Raw genomic sequence first — 25993 nt, forward strand, 5'->3', positions numbered from 1 at the left:
CGACTCCGGCTCCGACTCCGACTCCTACATATATTGCTTATAGTTAGGTGAAAAATTTATTGTAGTACATGAACATGTGTATGTGAACATCAGACATTTAATAATTTTTATGATACAATAATCAAGATATTTGGATAGAACATAAAATATATTTATTGGAATACAACTTTAGAACACAAAAAACTGTAATAAATTGTAAATATGTAATACACTATGTAATATACAGTAGATTACATATATATCTTGTGTGTGTATATACACTGTATATATATATATTATATATATTACATATTTACAATTTATTAGTTTTTTTGTGTTCTAAAGTTGTATTCCAATAAATATTTTATGTTCTATCCAAATATCTTGATTATTGTATCATAAAAACAATTAAATGTCTGATGTTCACATTGTACTACAATAAATTTTTCACTTAAATATAAGCATTATACTAAATGTTGTTATTTAGTAAAATATTCAGCACATTCTGCATTGCACTCCTGTCCCCAATTTATTATATATTTTAGGAGTCGGAGTCGGTGCATTTTATACCGACTCCGACTCCGACTCCGACTCCACCAAAATGAGCTCCGACTCCGACTCCGACTCCACGACTCCGACTCCGACTCCACAGCCCTGGGTTTACTTTTATGTAAGGGGTTAAAAAAAATCTGAAGTTTGTCCAAAAAAGTGGTGCACCTTTGGCGCCATTTTCCATGACCCATAGCATTCTCATTTTTCGGGTTATGGGGCTCAGTGATGGCTTATTTTTTGCATCTTGAGCTGATGTTTTTAGCGGTACCATTTTTGCGCAGATGCTACGTTTTGATCGTCTGTTATTACATTTTGTGCAAACTTTGCAACAACCAAAAAACTATTTTTGGCTGTTGGAATTTTTTTGCTGTTGCGCTAACCTTTTGATGTTCAATGGGGCGAATGGGAAATGCTTTGAACTTTTAGGTTTTTTTTTATTTTTTTTTGTTTTTTACCACTTTTTTCTTTACTTTTTTTTATTTATTTTACTAGTCCTAGAGGGACTATAAGAATCAGCAATCTGATCGCTGATTCATTTCTGTTGATCAGAGCTGTTCAGCTCTGATCAGCAGAAATGCTGCTCTCCTGTTACACTTGCTGCTCTGTTGGCTGTAATAGGAACTATTTCATCATAATGATAATAATCATCACACGACCCATCGCTACCATGACAACCATCGGCTCCCCTTGATCGTGTCACTGGGCTTCCGATGGCAGTGGGGAAAAGAGTGTTCCCCGCTGCGGCGATTTAAATTGCGCTGTCACATTTTGACAGCACGCTTTAAGGGGTTAACAGGTGCGGGTGGATCGTGGATCCACCTGCACCTGCGAAGCACACATGTCGGCTATTCAAATCAGCAGATGTGCAGGGATCACCGTCGCCTCACCGCAGCAGCCGATGGTGATCACCCCTTCATGATTTAGGATGTATCGGTACGTCCTCGGTCTTGAAGGGGTTAATATTAAATTGGGGTGTATTCGACATTTCGATCGCCTGTTATTATTAAATTTTTTGCTGTTGTTGCTGTCTCTGAAAAACTGGAATTCTGACGTTTTGATTATTTTTTTTGTTACGCTGTTTACAGATCTGATTAATTTTTTTTATATTTTGATAGATTAACCCCTTCAGCCCCGGGACACTTTCCATTTTTGTTTTTTGCTCCCCTTCTTCCGAGAGCCGTAACTTTTTTATTTTTCCGTCAATCTTGCCATATGAGGGCTTGTTTTTTGCGGGACAAGTTGTACTTTTAAATGAAACCATAAGTTTTACCATATAGTGTACTGGAAAACAGCAAAAAAATTGAAAAATTGCAAAAAGAAGTGTGATGGCACAATAGTTTTTGGGATGTTTTATTCACGGTGTTCACTATATGGTAAAGCTGATATGTGCGTGTGATGCCTGAGGTCAGTGCGAGTTTGTAGACACCAAACATGTATAGGTTTACTTGTATCTAAGGGGTTAAAAAAAATTCACAAGCTTGTCCAATAAAAGTGGCGTACGTTTTGCGCCATTTTCCGAAACCCGTAGAGTTCTCATTTTTTGAGATCTATGGCTCAGTGACGGCTTATTTTTTGCGTCTCGAGCTGATGTTTCTAATGGTAGCATTTTTGCGCAGATGCTATGTTTTGATCGCCTGTTATTGCATTTTGCGTAAAACTTGCGGCGACCAAAAAATGTAATTTTGGCGTTTGAATTTTTTTGCCACTACGCCGTTTACCAATCAGATTAATTGATTTTATATTTTGATAGATCGGGCATTTCTGAACGCGGCGATACCAAATATGTGCATATTTATTTATTTTTTAACCCTTTAATTTTCAGTGGGGGGAAAGGGGGTTGATTTGAACTTTTAGGTTTTTTGTTTTTTTTAAATTTTTTAAAACTTTTTTTATTTTATTTTACTAGTCCCCCTAGGGGGCTATAGCGATCAGCAATCCAATTGCTGATCGCTATCTGCTGATCACAGCTATACCGCTGTAAACAGCAGAAATAGTCACTTTCTTTTTTCCTCTGGTCCGTGCCGAGGAAAAAGGAAAGTGAAACTTAGTAGCAGCAGGCGTCATCACATGACCCTGTGCTACGATGGCAACCACCGAACGTCACGTAATCACTCACGTGACGTCCGGAGGGGGCGGCGGTAAGTAAAAAACATGGCCGCGCGCATATAGATCTCACTGACAGACTTTGGTAGCGAGATCTAAGGGGTTAATGTTCCGGGTGAAATGCGATTCCACTCGGAACATGTAGGCACACATGTCAGCTGTTGAAAACAGCTGATATGTGTGCCGATCCACGCCGCCTGCCCGCGGCAGGGGGCAGGGCTTACCGGGACACGATCCATGACGGAAAGATCTGTCCATGGTCGTGAAGGGGTTAAACTTTAACAAAAGCAGCGATACCAAATATGTTGATTATTTTTTTTATTTCTTAATTTTTAATGTGATAAAAGAGGGGTAATTTGAACTTTTATATCTTTAAAACATTTTTTTTCTACTTTGTACTGTATTTATTAATCCCCTTAGGAGATTTCAACCTGCAATATTATGATCACTTGTTCAATATACAGCAATGCAGCAGCATTGAAATTCTGCAGCAGTAGGTCCAGCACACTGTGTTATCCATCATGTGAGGCCATGGCAGTTGGAAGAATACGAAATGAATTCCGTCCATTAATTCAAAAGCCAAGAGGTGGACGTCCAGGCAAAATATCGGAGTCATCAAGTTGGCTCATCACAAGGTGTAACATTTCTGGCAAGACAAACACGACAATGGAGGCGGCTCATATAAGTTTCTAATAGTGAGATCACAGACGTACATGCAAACACAATGCGACACGTTACACAAATCTGGACTGGTGGCCCGGAAAAACGCTAAGAAGCCTCAACTTCAATAACATCATAATATTGATGATATTCGTTGGCTCGAGACTGCAAAAAAGTACGGAAAGTGGACAGTAGCAGATTGGAAACGGATGATTTGGGTCAATGAGATGAAAGTCAATAGACCAGGCTCTGATAGGTGCAAATGGGTCTGGAAGAAAAAAAGGTGATAATGGATTGAGAAATTGAAGGAACTGTCAAGTTCGATGGGGGAAGACTGATGATATGGGGTTGTTTCATAGCCAAAGGCGTTGGATACTTGACCAGGATTGATGGTGATCTCAATGCTGACCTATATGTGAGTATCCTACAAGGCGAGTTACTTCCTACACTATGGGAATGAACAGGATGACATAGTGTTCCAGTAGGACAACGACCCGAAGCATACAGCGAGATTAGTAAGGAAATTGTTCAGTGACAATGAAGTAGAGTTGCTAGTTTGGCCCCACAGTCCCCAGACCTCAACCCAGTCGAACACTTGTGGGTAGAGTGTAAGAAAAAGCTGTACACATACCCAAGTGAGCTGACCAGTATGCACCAACATTGAGAACATGTAGAAGAGATTTGGGATCAGATTTCAGGATTTCGGTGGAGACTTGCTTGAATCTGATCAAGACCATGCCCAGAAGGATTCAGGCAGTCCTGAAGCCAAAGGTGGACTTACAAAATAATAAAAATTTAGATTTAGAATTTTAGGAGCAAAACAGTAACAATGCAGTGACATGACAATAATCTGCATAACTAATTATATGCTGAATAGTTACAAGTCAAATTTATGTATGAGATAGCCAAGATGATTGCCTATGAAATGCTTGTAGTCTCATGTTCGAAACTGTTGTGGATGGTGAGATATGGAGCCTGAAAGTCAAAATTCAAAACATTGTTACACTTTTGCTTTTCAGTGTATAAAAGCCCTCAATACCAGCCCTCATTCACCAATTTATTCTAAAAAAATTAAAATCCTTTAAGTTCCGCCGTAATCCACAAGGAGGTCCCAACGCTCCTCCAAAGTGACCCTGAAGGACATAAAAAGAGAGACTTAAAGAAAAAAGACAAGAGACACTCTCATTCACCAATTTATTCCCCTTCAAAAACCTAATCTGGTCAGCCGTAATCCATGTGGAGGTCCAACGATGTTCCCAGACTCACTGTCCTAGCTTATGAAGAACAGAATGTACCCCATAGGCTGGGACACCAGCTGCTGCAGGCTCTCACACTGTGCTGTGTGAGAACTGTGGAAGTGAACTGTGATGACCTCATGACGGCACCGCAGGTCACAGCATGTGGCTCACACAGTACTATGTGAACTGCCGCGGTCAGAAACGAGCAGTGACGTCATGAGTTCACCACAGTTCATTGCTGCGGTTTTCACACAAAGTATTGCAAGAGCAGGCTACTGTGACATGAGTTGGTATCATTAGTTCAACATAGTTCATTACTGTGGTTCCCACACAAAGTATCGCGACAGCCGGCAGTGGCTGGTGTCCCAGACTATGGGGAACATGCGTTGCCCTCATGAGGTCATTACAGTTCAGTGCTGTGGTTCTCAAACAGCACAGCGTGAGAGCCGGCAGCAGCTGGTGTCACAGCCTATGGGGAACGTTATGTTCTTCATAGGCTAGGACAGTGAGTCTGGGAACGTCGTCGGACCCCACATTGTTTTTTCCATTTAATAATTTATTTTGTGGCTAAAAACAAGGCTAAATATCTATCTATCTATCTATCTATCTATCTATCTATCTATCTATCTATCTATCTATCTATCTATCTATGTCTGTCTCTCCAGCATTTATCTATCATATTTCTGGCTTTGCACATCTTTTATAGATAAAAAAAACATTAATTTCAGTATCATGCATTTTTTGTGTGGTATCAGTCATATGGATGTTACACAGATGTGTCACTCGGATGACATACACAGATGGCCATATGGATAACCAAAACGGACGTGTGACGGAGGCCTAAGTACGTGTTTGATTTGTCTAGTTTACACTGGGGAACTAGAATGTTGGTCCCTGAAATACATAACCTGTTTTTAGGTCTGTTTTGTCGCTGATTCTAAGGGGTACTTTGCACGTTGTGACATCGCTACTGCGATATCGTTGGGGTCAAATTAAAAGTGACGCACATCCGGCGCCGGTAACGACGTCGCAACGTGTAAAGCCTAGATGCGCCGATAAACGATCGCAAAAGCGTCGTAAATCGGTGATCTGTGTAGTGTTGGACATTTCCATAATGTCGCACCAATAGGAGATACGATGTTGTTACTCGTTCCTGCGGCAGCACACATCGCTTTGTGTGAAGCCGCAGGAGCGAGGAACATCTCCTTACCTGCCTCCACCGGCTATGCGGAAGGAAGGTGGTGGGCGGGATATTTACGTCCCGCTCATCTCCGCCCCTCCGCTTTTATTGGCCGGCCGATTAGTGACGTCACGGTGACGTCGCTGTGATGCTGAACGCACCTCCCCCTTGAAGGAGGGATTGTTCGGCAGTCACAGTGACGTCGCCGACCAGGTATGTGCGTGTGAAGCTGCCATAGCGATAATGTTCGCTACGGCAGCAATCACCACATATCGCATGTGCGACGGGGGCAGGTGCTATTGCGCTGGACATAGCTAGCAATTGCTAGCGATATCGCAACGTGTAAACCCCTGCAACAAAAGATGAAGTGCAGTGCTCAAAATTAAAGTGATGCAAGTGCAATAGCTGGGTTCACAACCCTCCCCCAGGGGGACCAGGAGGTCACAGTAGTTCTCTATGAGAACAACATCTTAATTAGGGACAGCCTGTTAGAACTTATCTTAATGTCGCCTCATGCCTCCACGCATTTCCCCAACATTCTGGTTCATCAGGAGGCCGATAATACCAAGTGTGGCTAGATAAACTATAAAGCAGTAGCCATGCTGCTGGATATCCCCTTAGCATCGTGGATTGTAAATGTGATGGTGCAGATTCCTTTAGCGGACACACACACACACACACACACACACACACTATACACACACACACATTATACACACACACACACACACTATACACACACACATTATACACACACACACACACACATTATACACACACACACACACACACACATTATACACACACATTATACACACACACACACACACACACACACACACACACACACACACACACTCAGATTTATATGTTAGATAAACGTAAAACATTTTGTGCCCTGGTGTAGCTGCTATTTTAGTGATGGACCACCCTGTGTTAACAATATATCGGGGTTACATCTTTATTTATACTGACTAATGAGATCTTTACACAATAGTGAGTGTGAGGTGAAAATGAGCTGTCAGAGTGAAGTCTGCAACATTTCAAACTTTCCTTTATTATATAGAATGACACAAGAGAACACAACCAATATTTAAAGCATATATTTACTACTTAAGTTAGAGAACGGGTCATGTTCTGATGAAAGTTTCCCAGTGGGCTCCACTTGAGCTTACATCGAACTTCCCACCCGACTACAGGAATGAGCTGCATAGTAAAAAAGATTGAGTACAACTACAAGGTCTTCATCACTCCATGCCGACAATGTTTACCCCTGGACTTAAAGAGTTGCACACTACTTGTACAAGCATTCTCAATCAGTGTGTTTGCCCCTAATACTCTTCTCCGGTGCCGTATCAGCGGTGTCTGCACTCGCTCTCCCGGGGCTCACGTGGCGTCGTTGCATCATGCAAGCCCTGCATCCATTCAGCTCTGGCTTTATTCTAACCACCTTCAGATGAATCGAATATCAAGACAAGGTCACGGCTGTGGTTGGCTGCTCACTTCTTCTTTTGATACATCTGAAGGCATGACAGTGAAGACAACGCTGAGTGGGTGCAGGGAGCGCATGACGTAAAACGTCACATGAGCCCTGGTAGAGCGAGTGTTGGAACACAGAGGAGTATAAGTCTTGTTAGTATAATGGGGGCAAACACTGTGATTGAGAAGGGGCTGCCCAAGTGAGTCATGAAGGTGAAGTAGGCCTCTGACGTTTCTACAGTACTGGGGGATCGCTGCATTTAACCACTTAAACCAAAGTGAAAATAGAAAACGAGAAAAGGGGTGCTAGGGTAATGCCACATTGGGAGGCTAAAACTCTTACCACCTATGGCGATCAATGGTTCCTCAGCTTTGCCTCAAAACCACATTGTCATTGGTCACCATGGTGGATGGACCTTTGCCAGTGTGGCTAGCCCTTATCAATGCTTACTTCTGTAGGAGAGCATGGTGTTGCAATGTTATGTGACGCCCTGGGCAAGCCAGGGGTCACAGGTCACAACACCACACGCACCCCACATTCCCTGCAGGTACACACAAGGTCAAAACTAAAATCCTTGTTGCCTTCCTCCAGGGGCTGGTGTCCACACCAGGGGGTGGGCCAGGCAGTTGGCTCCGCCCACCGAGGAGTTCACAGCCCTGGAGGCGGGAGGAACCAGGCAGATCAGAGAGAGAGTTTGAAGGGTGAGGAGTAAACAGTGCAGTTTAGGAGGAAGAGGTAGAAGGAAGTGAAGTGGTAGTGGAGCAAAGGAGAGGAGCTTGTAAGAGGAGTAAAGGAGTAAAAAGAAACAGTTAAGCTAGCCTGAAGTTGGTCCGGGTGTGTGCCCCGGACTGAGACAGCAAGGTTGGCAGACGGCGGTGACCGTCTGCAGGCGAGACTGATTGGAGGTTGCCGAAAGGACCGTGGACGGGTGGTGACCCGGCGGTACCGGAGCGGTATACGAAGATTAGTCAGCACCAGGGCAGGGGCCTTTCGGATCCCGGCAAGGCTTGGAGTCGCCGAATTTGCCAAATCCGTCAGTAAAGGGGACGACTGTCTCCCAACAACCAAGTCCCGTTGAAGGCAACAGTCCAACCATTAAGGGGAGACACCGCCACCGCCAAGGTACCAGTTTCCCAGGGCCAGCGCCTGCGGGCAAGAGTGGAGCTCCTCCGGCTCATATCCAAGCTGGGGAGCGGGTTACCGGTGGGGACCCATCGCTACCAAAGAGACTTTCATAGGTGCAGGGAAGAGACCGTCACCGCTAACTGCAGGGAACATCAGCACCGTGAACCGTCCGAGGGACCCGTCCAACCAGCCGTTTGTTTACCGAGAACTGTGTCGTGTTTACTGGCTGAGTGAGTACCTCCGTGCTGTGCGGCACAGCGCTGTCCCTGCGCCCCTGCACCTCCACAGGCCCCATCCCCACCTGTCCACCATTCCAATCCCATCACTGGGCCCTGGGAACACCAAGACCCCTACCCACGGAGGGGCAAATCAACAACTGGCTGCTCCGTACCATCACTCCCGGGCTCCCCCAAACAGAGCAGCGGTGGCGTCACGGACAATAAACTATCCCAAATCCCAATCCCCTTTCACTCACGGGCGAGGAGCGCCGCTCGAGTCCCCGGGATCCGGCCCATCGCTCGAGCCACCGAGCAGCGGCAGCAGCAGGCCGCAGCAGCCGCAGCGGCAGCCGGACCCGAGCAGTGGGAGAGCGCGGCGTCCCCTCCTCCGCCCGCGACAGTTACATTATTGGCTGCCAGTCGGTATAACCAGAGTTCATGCTTCTGATGCTGGTCTTGTCATCCCCGGCAGGCACGTTGACAGTTGTATGACAATCATCTCTATAGCCGTAATTAAGTTCCATGGTTTTTTTTCTTTTCCACTTGGTAATGATGTTCATGATATTTCCATCAGTTTTTCTGTCAAAATGAGAAATAAGACAAATTATTATTACCGGATGTTTACCAATTCGAGCGGAGCTAAATAGCTATATTTGTAGCCGGTAAAACACGTAGAAATTGATTTGTGTTGCAGGGCTGTTCCCCCTTTGCCCCCGGTTGGGTCATCCAGATGTCTTACTGCTCCCTATAGTGTTTTTGCTCACATATTATGGTCCCTTGTTGGGCACAACTTGTTCTCCACTTTATTACTCAGTAGAGACTAAATAATGACACAAGATCTCTGCGTTACCTTAGAAATATACAATTAGCAAACTTGAGGGGAAACAATTCTCTTAATAATTGCAGGAAATTAGTTTGTGTACAGGTTAACGTTAACTCCTTAAAGGGGTTTGCACGGCTCAACCCAGAATTCTGTATTGCCAGTATTGCACCATAAATAGCAGAATCCTACATAATATTCTATGCAATGTGCACACTGTCAGGATTCTACTTGAGCCGTCATCACATGGCTACAATTTTTGCTATTTTCTTCCCATTAACTTGTCTCAATTTAATATTGAGAGAAGCAGGATAAGTTGCTTGTTGGCTTGTGATTTCCAGTATGCAATTTGTACACATGTAATTACTTGTCTGCTCAAGCAGAATCCTGAAAGTTTGCACATTGTATAGAATATTGTATAGGATTCGGCTGTGTGCAGTCCAAAAGAGGCACTGCAGAAATTTAGGATTAGCCTGGAAAGTTTGTTAAGAAGGCGGGTCTATCTTAGGGTATGTTCACATACAGGGCCCCCATCAAGGCATTATTGCCCTTACTGGTGTATGGGTCCCAGCGAGCAGAAGGCAAGAGGGGGCCTGGCCACTCATAGAGAGCTGCCCTCTTTCCTTTTGCCCCACACTACTCTATGTGATCGGTGCAGAGCAGGAGAGGAAGCTTACTGGGATTTGAATGTAGGCTGCAGGAGCCATGCAGCTGTAGGACCTTCTGCTTTAGGAATTTGAAGACCTGTGACTCATTATGTGCCTGATCACACGACCGGAAAGATGAATTGGAAGGTCCCGCAGCTGCTCAACTGCAGCACCCTCCGTGCAGGTCCCTCTGGCTCCACCCCTGTTCTTCACCGATCATGATCTGCAGATGTGGTAATGTATAGTGTATGTGGAAGTAAATGTGCTTGTCACAAGGCTATGTGTTCTATTTGTGTGTGTGTGTGTGCAGCAGAGCTGTGGGTGTCTATATGTGCATGTAGTAGAGCAATGTTTGTCTATATGTGCATGTAGTGTGCATGTCTATGTTTTGCATGTAGCAGAACTATATATGTAGCAGAGCCGTATATGTCTATGGGAATACAACATAACCGTGTATGTCTATGGGAATGGAGCAGAGCAGTGTATGTCTATGGGCATGTAGCAGGGCCATATATATGTCTATAGGCATGCAGCAGAGCCATGTAGGTCTATGGGCACGTAGCAGAACCATGTATGTCTATAAGCATGTAGCAGAGCCATGTAGGTCTATAGGCATGTAACAGAGCAGTGTACATCTATGAGCATGTAGCAGAGGATTGTATGTTGATGGCTATATAGCATAGCCGAGTATGTCTATGGGCAGGTAGCAGAGCCGAGTATGTTTATCAGCAGGTAGCAGAGATGTGTGTGTATAATATATACATGCGTATCGCTGACAATTCCATCTAGGGTTCGTCATTTTGACAGCCCAAAAAACGGTGTACACAGCTTTTTTCAGGCTGTCAAAATGACGACTGCGCTGCATTAGAGACTCGAACTGCAATGAATGTGGGTGGCAACACAAGGGTGCAGAGGACCACACTACACATGGGTGGCCATGCAGGTGAGCAGAAATCCAAAACAGCAGAAGGATTGCCATGCGGGTGGACAGAGAACTAATACACATGTGGGTGGCCATGCGGGTGAGCAGAGGACCACGCAGCACGAGGAAGGACATGTGAGAGTGATGTTTTATCGCATTCCACTCGGACCAATATTAGCCTATGTGTCAGCACCCATGAGCATTATTTTCTCAGCCCTAATCGGACCGAAAAAACAATTGCAGCATGCTGCGAGTATAATGCTAGTCTTGTTTATTTTGCACCCAGTCAAGTCTATGGGGCGAGAGAAAAATCGCACTGCACTCGCAGTACACTATTGTACCGCGAGTGCAGGGCGAGAATGGCAATAGCCGGCTACGGAGGAGAGAAAGAGATAAATCCCTCCCTCTCCTCCTCACTGCCAGCCCTCCCCTCCTCAGTGCCGGCCCACCCCCCGCAGCTGTGGTCTGATCGCATGATCGGACCTCAGTCGCAGTGACACTCGCATGACACTCAGCTCCTGCTGTGCTGCCAGCGTGAGCCGAGTGTCATGCGAGGATCTCAGTAGATCCCAGTGTGGCCCCAGTCTTACTGAGCAGCTCAGTAGCTGCTGCCCCCAGCGTTCTGCAAGCAGTGCCATGGAAATAGCTGGTTGTAGCGGTTTGCGATCAGCTGTTTCTAGTCAGCACTGTGTGGAACACAACCAGGAGCAGGGCTGCTGCATGTGGCTGCAGGTTGTGCACCCCTGTTTTAGGGGATGAAAAACAGTGGACAGCCAATTTCAGTGGACTACTTTTAAAACTCCTGATTAAATTAACCCTAATTAGATACCTTGAGACACAATAGGTAAAAGTGACATAATTATAAAAGATAAGATTATTCAAATAATCTGCATGAACCGATCATCAGCCTGTATCTGCAAAAATACAGATACAAAGTGCTATTGAGTGCATGTACTGTGTGGAAACATGAGAAAAGGGGACAAATTCTGAGGACAATTTAGGTAGGGAAGACAAGCTGGGCCATATTTGCCATTCACACTGCCCTAGGCACTTTAACGTGTGACTCCCCCTACTGGTAAGTTAGACTTAGGGGCACTTTGCACACTACGACATCGCAGGTGCGATGTCGGTGGGCTCAAATCGAAAGTGACGCACTTCTGGCGTCGCTCTCGACATCGTAGTGTGTAAAGCATTTTTGATACAATTAACGAGCACAAAAGCGTCGTAATCGTATCATCGGTGTAGCGTCGGTCATTTCCATGAATTGGGAAAGACCGATGATACAATGTTATTCCTCGTTCTTGCGGCAGCACACATCGCTGTGTGTGAAGCCGCAGGAGCGAGGAACATCTCCAACCTGCGTCCCGGCCGGCTATGCGGAAGGAAGGAGGTGGGCGGGATGTTTACATACATCATCAACTCCGCCCCTCCGCTTCTATTGGCCGCCTGCCATGTGACGTCGCTATGACGCCGTACGACCCGCCCCCATAGGAAGGAGGCGGTTCGCCGGCCAGAGCGACGTCGCAGGGCAGGTGAGTGCATATGAAGTTGCCGTAGCGATAATGTTCGCTACGGCAGCTATCACCATGATATCGCAGCTGCGACGGGGGCGGGGACTATCGCGCTCGGCATCGCAGCATCGGCTTGCGATGTCGTAGTGTGCAAAGTGCCCCTAAGGGTACGTGTACATGACATTTGTTTCAGGTGGATCTGCTCCATTACCTACCTGAAAAGTGGTAAATAAACTCAAAAATGACTGGATATATGCCCTGCAGTGTAGAAATGATTTGCTGATCATATGTTCAGTCTTTTGAGCTTCTTTTAATTGCTTCAGGTTTCCAAATATGGGAAGAGGTGGAACAAAGTGACCCGACTGTTCCTCAGGTGACCTCTGCATGTAAGCTGCTCACTAATTTATTTAATTTAATTTGGCAGCCAGACTGGCTTGCAAAGTCTCCTTAAGGAGAATAGTGTTCCCCCGTGGAATTTTAGGGGCATTGCAGCTATAAGTCCCCTTACCTGGCAGCCAGACTGGCTTGCAAAGTCTCCTTAAGGAGAATAGTGTTCCCCCGTGGTCCCCACATAGCTTTCTCATGAGCCAGATCAGACACCCCCATACTTTGCACTGACGAGGGGCAAGCACCCCGAAACACCGTGTCTGCAAATTGGGATTCTGATCTGGCTTATATATCCTGAGTCATATTGCAAAGGATTGTCAAAAATCCACTTGTGACTTTTAGGATCGCTACTTCCAATAGGTGGCGCTGTGCTAGAGTTTGTCTCCTTTACTGGAGAGACAATTTAATTTATTTAATACAATTTAATTAACAACGACCCCCAAAAGATTACTGAAAAGAAGCAAACAAAGTAGCTATAGCACAAAAGACACCGGTGTGTCCTGAAGCATCTTCTGGCTCAAAAGCCCATGGAATTCGCAGGCGTTTAAAAGACATTGTGTGCCCATACTCTTGAGATAGTCATTAAGCCCTCCCATAGGCCTCCGACACATCCGTGCCGCCGGTACGTGTTTGGTACGTTTTTGCACGTACCGGCGGCACGGAGACACGTACACCAATGTTATCCTATGGTCACAGGCACACACACGTAAAACCACACGGAACGTGTGTCCGTGTCGTTTGTACGTGTGTGCGTTTTTCCACACGCTCAACATGTCCGTTTTTCTCCGGCATCACGCAGGCACGGACCCGCTAAAGTCAATGGGTCCGTGTCTGCACGTATGTGACACGTAGTATGTCCGTGTTCTACCCGTACCATCCGTGTGCATTTTTTTTGTGAATTCTGGATGCGATGTCGGTCAATCTCACTCTGTCGGTTGGTCGGTAACTTTCGCTGTCAGATGATCGCTCTGTCTATCTCTCTCTCTCCGTCTGTCCCTCTCTCTGTCCGTCGGTCGGTCTCTCCCCCTCTCGCATACTCACCGATCTTTGATCACCAGTGCGGCGCTGCACAGCTGTCAAAAACCTCCGGTGGCTTTTACTTTTTTGAAAATGTCGGCCGCTTATTTTTCAATCTCGTATTCATTGCTTCCTCCGCCCACCGGCGCCTATGATTGGTTGCAGTCAGACACGCCCCCACGCTGAGTGACAGATGTCTAACTGCAACCAATCACAGCCGCCAGCGGGCGGGTCTATATAATGCAGTAAAATAAATAAATAAATAAACACAAACGACGTGCGGCCCCCCTCCCCCTAAAATTTGATACCAGCCAGGGTAAAGCCACACGGCTGAAGGCTGGTATTTTCAGGATGGGGGTTCCACGTTATGGGGAGCCACCCAGCCTAACAATATCAGCCCAGAATTGCCGCATCCATTAGATGCGACATTTCCGGGACTCTACCCAGCTCATCCCGAATTGCCCTGATGCGGTGGCAATCGAGGTAATAAGGGGTTAATCATGGCAGGCGTCTTACCTTCAATGATTAACTTGTAACTTAAAGAAAATAAACTCACACATCCAAAAAATCCTTTATTTGGAATAATACACAAAAACATACACCCTCTTTCACCAGTTAATTAAGCCACAAATACCCATCCAGGTCCGACGTAATCCACGGAGGTCCCACGACGCTCTCAGCTCTGCTACATGAAGGTGACAGGATCGGCCACATACCATGACCGCTCTCTGTCAGCTCCACGCAGCAACTGAGGTGAGCCGTGCAATCAGCGATGACGTCACTCAGGTTACCCGCGGCCACCGCTGGATCCTCCAACTGTGACAGCAAGTCGCCCAAGTGACTGAAGTGAGCTGAGCGATCTGCAAAAAAATCACAGGTGAGTTGCGGTCTCAGGTGGAGGACTCCAACTAGCCGCGGGAAGCCTGAGTGACGGCATCGATAATCACGCCGCTAACTTCAGTCACTCAGGGGATTAGCGGTCACCGATGAGTTCTTCATGGGTGACCGCTAATCAGGACACCGCACACAGACAGACAGAGCCGCTGTATGACAATGAAGTTGGGTGAAGTTCATCCGAGTTTATTTTCATCGTGCGTCTCTGTCTGTGTCTGCTGTCAGCGGGTATGTAGCAACAACATTTTGCCACACACATGGATCATTTCAAACGGACACCACACGGACATTACACGTACGTATCTCATGCATACACAGACATTCCACACGAACACACGGCGAGCATACGCCATCATAATAATCTTTATTTCTATAGCGCCAACATATTCCGCAGCGCTTTACAATTCAGGAGGATCATATACAAACAAGTAACAGTTATAGAAAATACAATATTTAGAGGGGAAAAAAAAAAAGACAACCCTGCTCGTGAGAGCTTACAATCTACAATGAGATATGGGGGGGCAAGGTACAAGTGCTTATTTACAATGACAATCCAGCCATCACACAGATGTCACACGTGCCAGAGAAACGCCCATAAAAAACGGAATACGGACCCGACAAACGGAACGTGAGACACATACATGTTTTTTGCGGAAGTGTAGCAGAGGTCATAGACAGACATAAGTTGTCAGAATCCGCCAATATCTATAGATTCGGCCAACAGTCTAATGTATATGGGGGCCTCTAACTGATGATGTCTGGGGAGATAGGAATCTCAAATGTCAGATTTAGGACTGAAGATCCTTATATTTTCTAAAATGATAACCCACCAGAGATGTCTGGCAGCGGCTCTCTTATGGAGAACACAGGAACTTTTGGCAAAGTGAGCAGTTCTGTATATGGGAGAGTCTGATGAAATAGCTGCCAGCCAAATGAGCATACTTGTCTATATGTATGGGGGAATTAGTTAATCACTTGTTCAGCTGACAAATATGGCCTAATTCAGATGACTGTATTATCAGCACAGCATAATGAACCTATAATGATCAAGCATCATATCTAATAAATTAAAGATTACAACATCTACATTGATAAGTCACCAGAACCACCTTCAGTACATAACTACATTACCAGAACCATTATCAGCACATAAATAAAGCATCACAACCACAATCAGTACACGAGCATTTACCAAATGCATCATCAGGAGCTCAGCCCCTTAAACGCACTTCACTGATGACACTTCATTTCAGGGAGGGGCAGAGGCTGCAGCAGTGACTGCAGCCTCTGCCCTTTGATCACGCTATATTTGCGTATCCCAGGATGCACTGAGATTCTCAAACAAGGACATCATAAGGAAGAAGGGAAAAATACTAAAGCAATCAGATAATGTAGTTAACAAACGATAGGGAGTTTTTAATGGCAGTATATTGGAAAATAGATTAGATTATGGGTCTAAAAAGATAGGGATTTAGAATGAAAATTACTTTGCCTTAGGACCACCCCTTTAACTTTTGGGAGTTTTCTTGTTTTAGGTCCATAAATTTGTAGCAGATTGGTGCATCAATGTGTCCTGAGATCCCCATAGATGAAGTGCACGGATGAAAAGACATTTTTAAGCTTAAAACAAAATCTACCACTCAAAAAATGCCAAATACACTGCATAAACATTCATAATAGGGAAGATAGCCCATACAGAAACCATACCAGATGTATATAGTTTAACTTGACCTTTGCTGAAAAATTCACATTTATTTAATATGCAAATTAGGGCTCTTCAGTGCATACTTGGCATGGCCTATTACTTGGTGCTAGTTTATGCCCTAATATTTGCATATTAAGGCCAGTCCCTCGTCTTGAATGATGGCGATCTGTTGAAAGCAGAGAGCACAATGTGGATCAGGGCATTGTCTGATACATGGATCCTGCCTGTCCGTGGATTCTGCCTGTCTGTGGATTCTGCCTGTCTGTGGATTCTGCCTGTCCGTGGTCGCTACTCGATGCACAAGGCATTACCTTGATGTCTATGAGACATCAAAGCAGCTGCCATAAATATCATGCTGCCTCAGAGCGACTGAAAACATGACTGGACAGTATTATGACTGCACTGATAGACCTGACGTGGTTATGTGACGCCCCTGGACTATTCAGGTCGTCACAGGGTACTGCACAAACTATCCTATCCGTGCAGTATTCAACCCCTCATGGTTCTGGGTCTTTATCCTGCAGTGTTGCTGTTGCGGACAGAGGACAGACCACTGCAGTGGGGCTGCTCGGCACGCCCGTATCCGGGATTGTGGTTGTGGCTCGAATGGCAGCCGGGTCCAGGGCTCTTGCAGCCGTCCGTCCTCACAACTAAATAAAAGGTGTTATTTACAGGGGAGAGTTTGTCAGTGACGCCACCCGTGGGTTGCGGTGATGGTTGGTGACACCGCCGCTGCCTTGGTATGGGGTGCCTGGGGCTAATGAAGCGGGGCAGTAGGATGGTATCCCCTCCACAGGTAGGGGAGGTGTTGTCCCGGGGCCCAGGTGTATGGGGGGAGGATTCTGCGGAGCGTATTCTGCAGGGTTGGACCGGGTGGTATCAGTATACTCACAGTTCTGGAAGAATTCATACAGAGTCCAAATGGTAAACCAAATTGCCAGTGACCGGTGACCTCTGGCGGGTGTATTCGGGTCCCACACTCTGGTACAGCAAACAGGGGTCCCTTCCTCCTGCACTTAGTGTTTGTGTCCTTAGTTTGACTACTCCGTTTGAAACGGGGAAGTCCACTCCCGCTGATTGTTGCTTGTAGGTAGCTGACCTACACGAGAACTGACCCGTGGGATCTTAGCAGGCAATTGCGGAGCCCTATCCCCCTCGTTGGGCTTCTGTCTCGCTCTATCTGGGCTTCCTGTGGGACAAGACCTGTAATCTTGTGCCCGGCTGGTCAATTAGAAAGGTGCTTGAAGCTGTCCTTGATCTAGGGTCCAGGTACCCCGACTGTGCACGGCCTCCGGACCGGATTCCCTCTGTCGGCACCGGCGGGCTACAACCCTGCCACGGTCCACTTAAGGTCTCCCGCGACTGGATCTCCGTCGCCTGTGGCCCTGTCTGCCGACTGCCACCTAGTCAGTAGTCCGGTAGTCCAGAGGCTCCAACGCCTGACTACCCTGTCACTTCACATTCCTCTCACTTCCTCTCGCTAAGCATGACTGTCTTGTTCTCTCCCAGGACACCTCAGATTTGTGCAGCCTCTGTGACAACCTGGTTTTGCCAAGGTGTCACATTGCCTCCATCAGCATTCACAAATCCTAGATATACTTTGCACCACACCTGTCAGGAACACCAGTGGGCTGCTTAAGCAGGAATAGGGCCGCCCACCTAGGGGTCAGACAGGGAGGTGGGAGGTGTCAAGTCTGGGGAGTTGTTGAGTAACCCTCGAACTGTGAGGAGCTCTGAGAAAGCTGTGAGTTGGAGCTCCCAGGGTAGAAGAAAACTAGGTCGCAGACCGTGGTCTGGACCTAGAGGAGTCGGACCCCCGGTCGCAGGGGACTTAGGCTAGGTGCCTGGACCTGTCAAGGAGGACGATTAGCAGCCTGGTCCTATCACCAGTCCGGGACCAAAGGCACGACAGGGTACACGGACCCTAGGTCGGGGAGAAGCTTCAGGCAACCCGGCAATTAACCTGAGAAGAACGGGGCCTTTATGGACTGTTCCCACTAGCTCCAGAATCGGGGCACTAGCGCAACGAGGGGGATAGAGATTTCCTAGCAAGCAGCCCACTGAAATCCCAAGCGTGAGCCCTGAGAGCAGGCTCCTTCACTTAGCCACAGTGGGGATCGGGCCCCGGATAGCTCCAATCCACCGGACCACAACGGACAATCTAAAACTAAGTGACAGGAGGCAGGCTACAGACCACCAGCAGCACTGCAGGGGATGGGACCCGGACGAGTTCCCCTTGAGAGGCAGCGGCATTCAGAGACTTGGTTTACCCTGTTGTCAGCGTCTACTTTGTTGCTGAGTGAGTACCTGATTAACCCCCTGCAACCAGCGAGCCTGCGGTCTCCCTGCACCCCATACCATCATCCAGAGTCCCGGGGCCTTCTCCTACCTATGAAGGGTAACGTCATCTTGCTGCCCCACTCCATCACCCTGGGTACTCCCAACGGCAGCAGCGGTACTCCCAATTACTGTACACCACGGGTACATATCTCCCCTGTAAATACCCCCCTTCTTCATTCGGGTGTGACCCTTAGGGGCACTTTGCACACTACGACATCGCAGGTGCGATGTCGGTGGGGTCAAATAGAAAGTGACGCACATCCGTCCTCGCTGTCGATATCGTAGTGTGTAAAGCCTTTTTGATACGATTAACGAGCGCAAAAGCGTTGTAATCGTATCATCGGTGTAGCGTCGGTCATTTCCATGATTTGGAAATGACCGATGTTACGATGTTGTTCCTCGTTCCAGCGGCAGCACACATCGCTGTGTGTGTGAAGCCGCAGGAGCAAGGAACATCTCCTACCTGCGTCACGGCCGCCAATGCGAAAGGAAGGAGGTGGGCGGGATGTTTACGTCCTGCTCATCTCCGCCCCTGAGCTTCTATTGGCAGCCTGCCGTGTGACGTCGCTATCACGCCGCACAACCCGCCCCCTTAATAAGGAGGTGGGTCGCCGGCCAGAGCGACGTCGCAGGGCAGGTGAGTGCATGTAAAGCTGACGTAGCGATAATGTTCGCTACGCCAGCTATCACCATGATATCGCAGCTGCGACGGGGGCGGGGACTATCGCGCACGGCATCGCAGCATCGGCTTGCGATGTCGTAGTGTGCAAAGGGCCCCTTAGCCCCGAGCCACGAGTAGGGCCATCCGGATCCAGGCGGTTTGACCGCTGCTGGGGCATTACAATCCCGAAAAACGTTGGCGTCATGAACAGGACCCATTAACCTGGGTGACGTGCGCCTTAGAATCCAAGCTGCGGTGTCAAGATCCCGTTGCCGACATTTTCCTCCATCTTTGTTGCCCAAACGCCATTTTCCAGAGCAAAAGCACACGAACCTGAACCCCCGCCCTTCGTCCTGAGAGTGTGGCCGGTACCGGAAGTTCCCAGAGTGCCCCAGCTCGAAAGTGAGTGGCTGGCGAAAACCAAGGGGCATGTAGCAGCAGAAGTGGAGCAGTGGACTCTGCGATAAAGTTCCTGGGCACCGCGGAGGCAAGATGGCGGCAGCACGAGACTGGTCACCAGAGCGCGCTGCTCCTGGGACCGCGGCCTGGATAGAGCAGGAGACCAAGCAACTCTGCAGGAAGATGCGGACGCAATTCCTCTTTATCTTGGATCATTGGAGGGAAAATATGAGGAGCCTGGCAATGGCGGTGCGATCCCGTGAGATTGAATTCCCACGCGAAGAGCGGGTAAGCTCCGGTTGACCCGGCCTATACGGCTGCGGGGTGCGGTCTTCCCCCACCCGCTGCAAGCACTCTGCCACTGTCACCCTCGTCCTCGGCGGACGCCGAGCTGTCAACCCCAACACAGGCAGTGGAACCTCCAGTCCCAGTTTGTGAATCACAAGTTGTAGAGCCTCTGAATCTACCACCTTACCAGTCCACGACAGCAGTTACCCCAACACCGGCCCGACCAGACTCAGCCGCATCACCGGGCCCGTGTCCCAATTCGGAGCACCCGAACTCTGCACCCTCAGCTGACTTCAGCTCTGTCACGGAACCAAGTAGGAAGCAGCGAGCTTCAGGTTGTTTTGGTGGCGGGTTGAAGGGAGAAGGACATTGGGAATGGATTGTAGAAGGAAGGTGCTGCAGTAGAGTAGGCTGAGCACCGACTACCGCAAGTGTTCCCAGGGTTCTTTAATTAAAAAAAAAAATGAACTCTAAGAGTTTTAAATGTAACGTTTAAGTAATGTGCCTGCCCTGTGAGGGATGAGGAATTGTTAATAAAAATGTTATTATTCTCTTTTCAGTTAACAAACTAAACCTCTGGATGCCCTGTAGCGCGGGGACGAGCTACGTTTATCCAAGGGGAAATGTGATGCCTTGGACTAGTCAGGTCGTCACAGGGTTCTGCACAATCTTTCTCTCCCCGTGCAGGGCTCATCCCCCCATGGTTCTGGGAACCTAACTTGCAGTACTTTCTCCACCAGCATTCACAAATCCTAGATACACCTTTCACCACACCCTGTCAGGCACACCAGTGGGCTGCTTAAGCTGGAATAGGGCCGCCCACCTAGGGGTCAGGCAGGGAGGTGGGAGGTGTCAAGTGAGTTGAGTGGTAGCCCTCGAGCTGTGAGGAGCTCTGAGGAAGCTGGGAGTTGTAGCTCCCAGGGGAGAAGCAGACTAGGTCGCAGACGGTGGTCTGGACCTAGAGGAGTCGGACCCCCGGTCGCAGGGGATTAAGGCTAGGTGCCTGGGACCTGTCTTGGAGGACGGTCAGCAGCCTGGGCCTAATCACCGGTCTGGGACGAAAGGCACGACTGGGTATACGGACCCTAGGTTGGGGAGAAGCTTCAGGCAATCCGGCAATTAAGGCTCCTTTCACACTACGTTTTTTTAACATGCGTCATGAACGTTTGTGTCACCCTGGACAAGCCAGGGGACACAGGTAACAACACACACACACCCCACATTCCCTGCAGGTACACCAGCTAACCCACAAATCCTTGTTGCCTTCCTCCAGAGGCTGATGATTCACACCAGGGGGTGGAGCCAGGCGGTTGGTGTCCGCCCACCAAGGAGTTCACAGCTCTGGAGGCAGGAAGTACCCGACAGTTTAGCCCAGGCAGGGCTTGTGAGAGGAGAGTTGAGCCCAGGAGATTAGCCGAGGCAGGGCTCGAGTAGAGATAGCTCAGGGAGGAGCAGGAGTGAGGAGCTAAGTAGAGGAGTTAAGGAAGTGAAAGTGGAAGTAGAAGTGGAAGTGGTAAAGGAGGAAAACAACAGTGAAAGTGACAGCAAGCCTGGAGTTGGTCTGTGGCTGTGTGCCCAGACGGAGTCAGCAAGGTCAGCAGACGGTGGTGAAGGTCTGCAGTGGGACTGTCTGGAGGTTGCTGGAAGGACCACGGAGGCTGTGTGTACCCGGGGGTCTGGAGCAGTATACAAAGGGCAGTCAGCACCAAGGCAGGGGCTTTTCGGATCCCGGCAAGGCTTGGAGTCGCTGTAAATTGCCAAATCCGTTAGTGAAGGGGACGTAGATCCCCCAACAAGCAAGTCCTGATTGACGGCAAAGGTCCAACCACAACGGGGAAACACCGCCACCGCCAAGGCACCAGTTTCCCAGGGCCGGCGCCTGCGGGCAAAGCGTGGAGCTCCTCCGGCTCAGATTGTAGTCGGGGAGCGGGTAACCAGTGGGAATCCATCGCTACCAAACAGACATTTCAAAGGTGCAGGGAAGAGACCGTCACCGCTAACTGCAGGGAACCGCAGCACCGTGAACCGTCCGAGGGACCTGTCCAACCAGTCGTTTGTTTACCGAGAACTGTGTTGTGTTTACTGGCTGAGTGAGTACCTCAGTGCCGCAAGGCACAGCGCTGCCCCTGCGCCCCTGCACCCCACTGGGCCCCGGGATCACCAACCCCTACCCACGGAGGGACAACACAACAACTGGCTGCTCCGCCTCACCATCCCCGGAACCCCCATATAGAGCAGCGGTGGTGTACACTCAATCACCACAACCGTGGGTGGCGTCACGGACAATAAACAATCTCCCCAACCAAAATCCCCTTTTCACTCACGGGCGAGGAGTGCCGCTCGAGAAGCCCCCGGGATCCGGCCCACCGCTCGAGCCACCACTGAGCAGCAGCCGCCTGACCCGAGCAGAAGGGGTGAGCGTGGTGTGCCGACACCCTCCTCCCCGCCCGCGACAACTTGGCGTCACGAACAGGATCTTACCGCTCTGCCGTCTGGTAGAGGTGCGCCTTGTTACCGCCGGAGGTATCCGGCAGAAAAATTTCAGACGCCGCCATCTTTGGCGCGAAAAGTTCCCGCTCGAGCGTCTTCTCGAGCAGTAGAGGCGCGAAGGCCAAAACCCCGCCCCGAGAGAGGAGGGGCCGGAAAGAGCTAAGGGGGACGCGATGGCGGCTGGACGCATGTAGCTGCGGCTATAAAAGCAGGGACGCCAGGACTCTGCGAATATACCGTTCCTGGAAGAGAAAGCCATCATGTGGATGCCGTCCCGCGACACCGTAGCCCCCGCGCCTGGAACCGCGGCGTGGGTGGAGATCCGGACCGCGCAGCTCTACCAACGGCTGCAGGTGAAGATGCAGCTCCTCATGGAGGAGTGGGAGGCCGACATGGCGGACGTTGTAGCCACCGTGCGGAGACGCGAGGAGGAAGCGGAGAAAGGGAGGGTGAGTGACCCACGTCCCGATGCCCTGGAAGGGCCGGTCATCGCGGCTGCGGGGCCCGGTCCAAGCCCTCTCCCTTCGCTGCCTCCCTCGCCACCCGTCCCGGGGGCCGTGACCCTGCCACTAGGCCTGCTACCACCGCAACCGGTAGCAGTACCCAGCGTCCCCGCCCAGGCGGGCCGACCTGTAGCCGGAGCCCGTAGTCGACCGGAGGTGTTGCCATGGAAGGCCCCGAAGTCCGCACCGGAGGCATCCCCCGAGAAGTCCCCCGAGCCGGAGCTGATGACCCGCTCCGAGCCGAAGGCCCAGCAGCGGAAAGCCCCTATGCCCATCCCCCACACCTCGGCTGAGGTAGCGCCGGGTTGTTGCTGCAAGGCAGCGCCCAAGGCCAAGACACCGCGGGACATGCCGCCCAGATTCCTGACAGTGGGCAACGTCCAGGATGTCCCGCGGGGCCCGACCCGTGCGCCGGCGCTGGCGGCAGCGCCGTATTGGGATAGGGAGCCGGTACCGCTGGGCCTGGAGATCGCCGAGAGGGAGCGGAAGAAGGCCGAGCTGGTGGCCCGAGCTATCCGAGAAAAAGAAAATCTCCGCCAGGCCACGTTCCGTGTCCGGGGCCCGTTGTACAAGGGGCAGGTGAGGCGGTTTGATGTCCGCCGGGGCTACGGGTTCATCTACGAGCCGGGCCTGGAGGCCGAAGTGTTTGTAGCCCGGCGGGATGTGAATGCCCACCTGCCTGAGGAGCATCCCGGCCGCAACCTAATGCCGGGAGACCTTGTTCGGTACACCCGACACTGCGGAGAGAGGGGGTGGTTTGCCCTGGATGTGAAGCTGAGGGGCAGCCAGGAGAGCAGAGTGAGTCCTGCACCCCCTCCCTCGGATGAAGCTGAAGGCCTGGAGTAGGGCAGCGGAGCACCGTTGTCCAGTCCCCATTGGGACCACCATTTTGTTTTGTTGTTTGAAAAGTTTTGAAAGAATGAAAAATGATGATACCGTGAAAGTAACCTGATTTGCTTTGTGATTTGCAACCGGCTGGAGCCGGCACCGTTGTCCCCGTGGGGACCGTTTAAAGTTTTGCATGAGGAACTGCTCATGGACAAGCCCGTGAACTTGCAGGGCAACCACAAACGTTAAGTGGCTTGTAAATATGTTGTTTACCGTTACCGTTTTCCGCAATGCCGCCTCCGGAGAGGCAGGTTGGAGGGAGGGCCCTCAGCAGAGCAGGCTGGGGCCCAGCCACCAAAGGAACCGGTGGCTACCCTCTGGAGGGGAAGGACAGATCCCGCTCGGGTAACTTGCGCTGGACTGTGGGTCAAGGGGTGCTGCCTGGGCTTTAGGGGCAGCATCAGGGCCAGGTTGCTTGGGTGGGAGAGAGCGGAAACCGTAACCGTAAACCGTTGCAACGTTAAAAGAAATGTGCCTCCCGTCTTGGGAAGAGTTATTATTAAAAATGTACATAATTTACCGTTTATCATGTTATACCTTTTTACATTTACAGAAAACAAAAGGAAAATAAAACCGGTGTTGGACGGGCAGCCCGAGGACGGTCTGCGTTTTGCTAAGGGGGAATGTGTCGCCCTGGACAAGCCAGGGGACACAGGTAACAACACACACACACCCCACATTCCCTGCAGGTACACCAGCTAACCCACAAATCCTTGTTGCCTTCCTCCAGAGGCTGATGATTCACACCAGGGGGTGGAGCCAGGCGGTTGGTGTCCGCCCACCAAGGAGTTCACAGCTCTGGAGGCAGGAAGTACCCGGCAGTTTAGCCCAGGCAGGGCTTGTGAGAGGAGAGTTGAGCCCAGGAGATTAGCCCAGGCAGGGCTCGAGTAGAGATAGCTCAGGGAGGAGCAGGAGTGAGGAGCTAAGTAGAGGAGTTAAGGAAGTGAAAGTGGAAGTAGAAGTGGAAGTGGTAAAGGAGGAAAACAACAGTGAAAGTGACAGCAAGCCTGGAGTTGGTCTGTGGCTGTGTGCCCAGACGGAGTCAGCAAGGTCAGCAGACGGTGGTGAAGATCTGCAGTGGGACTGTCTGGAGGTTGCTGGAAGGACCACGGAGGCTGTGTGTACCCGGGGGTCTGGAGCAGTATACAAAGGGCAGTCAGCACCAAGGCAGGGGCTTTTCGGATCCCGGCAAGGCTTGGAGTCGCTGTAAATTGCCAAATCCGTTAGTGAAGGGGACGTAGATCCCCCAACAAGCAAGTCCTGATTGACGGCAAAGGTCCAACCACAACGGGGAAACACCGCCACCACCAAGGCACCAGTTTCCCAGGGCCGGCGCCTGCGGGCAAAGCGTGGAGCTCCTCCGGCTCAGATTGTAGTCGGGGAGCGGGTAACCGGTGGGAATCCATCGCTACCAAACAGACATTTCAAAGGTGCAGGGAAGAGACTGTCACCGCTAACTGCAGGGAACCGCAGCACCGTGAACCGTCCGAGGGACCCGTCCAACCAGCCGTTTGTTTACCGAGAACTGTGTTGTGTTTACTGGCTGAGTGAGTACCTCAGTGCCGCAAGGCACAGCGCTGCCCCTGCGCCCCTGCACCCCACTGGGCCCCGGGATCACCAACCCCTACCCACGGAGGGACAACACAACAACTGGCTGCTCCGCCTCACCATCCCGGGACCCCCATATAGAGCAGCGGTGGTGTACACTCAATCACCACAACCGTGGGTGGCGTCACGGACAATAAACAATCTCCCCAACCAAAATCCCCTTTTCACTCACGGGCGAGGAGTGCCGCTCGAGAAGCCCCCGGGATCCGGCCCACCGCTCGAGCCACCACTGAGCAGCAGCCGCCGGACCCGAGCAGAAGGGGTGAGCGTGGTGTGCCGACACCCTCCTCCCCGCCCGCGACACGTTTTTTTGCTGCAAAAGCGGATCCTGCTTTTACAGCAAAAAAACGCATGCAAACGCATGTGTTATTTTGCAGG

At 49.8% G+C, this 25993-nt stretch overlaps 1 protein-coding gene across 1 annotated transcript in view; it reads right to left on the reverse strand.

Annotated features, from left to right (window-relative positions):
• Positions 1-8759: 8759 nt before the first annotated feature.
• The window catches only part of LOC142295597 (uncharacterized), a 97202-nt gene continuing 79968 nt past the window's right edge, over positions 8760-25993 (reverse strand). Inside the window, exon 11 of the mRNA XM_075338700.1 lies at positions 8760-9114. Coding sequence (XP_075194815.1) covers positions 9106-9114 — 9 coding nt within the window. The 3' untranslated portion in view covers positions 8760-9105. The remainder of the gene's footprint in view (positions 9115-25993) is intronic.

This window comes from Anomaloglossus baeobatrachus, chromosome 3, assembly GCF_048569485.1.
Source record: "Anomaloglossus baeobatrachus isolate aAnoBae1 chromosome 3, aAnoBae1.hap1, whole genome shotgun sequence".
In the NCBI taxonomy this organism is placed as follows: domain Eukaryota; kingdom Metazoa; phylum Chordata; class Amphibia; order Anura; family Aromobatidae; genus Anomaloglossus; species Anomaloglossus baeobatrachus.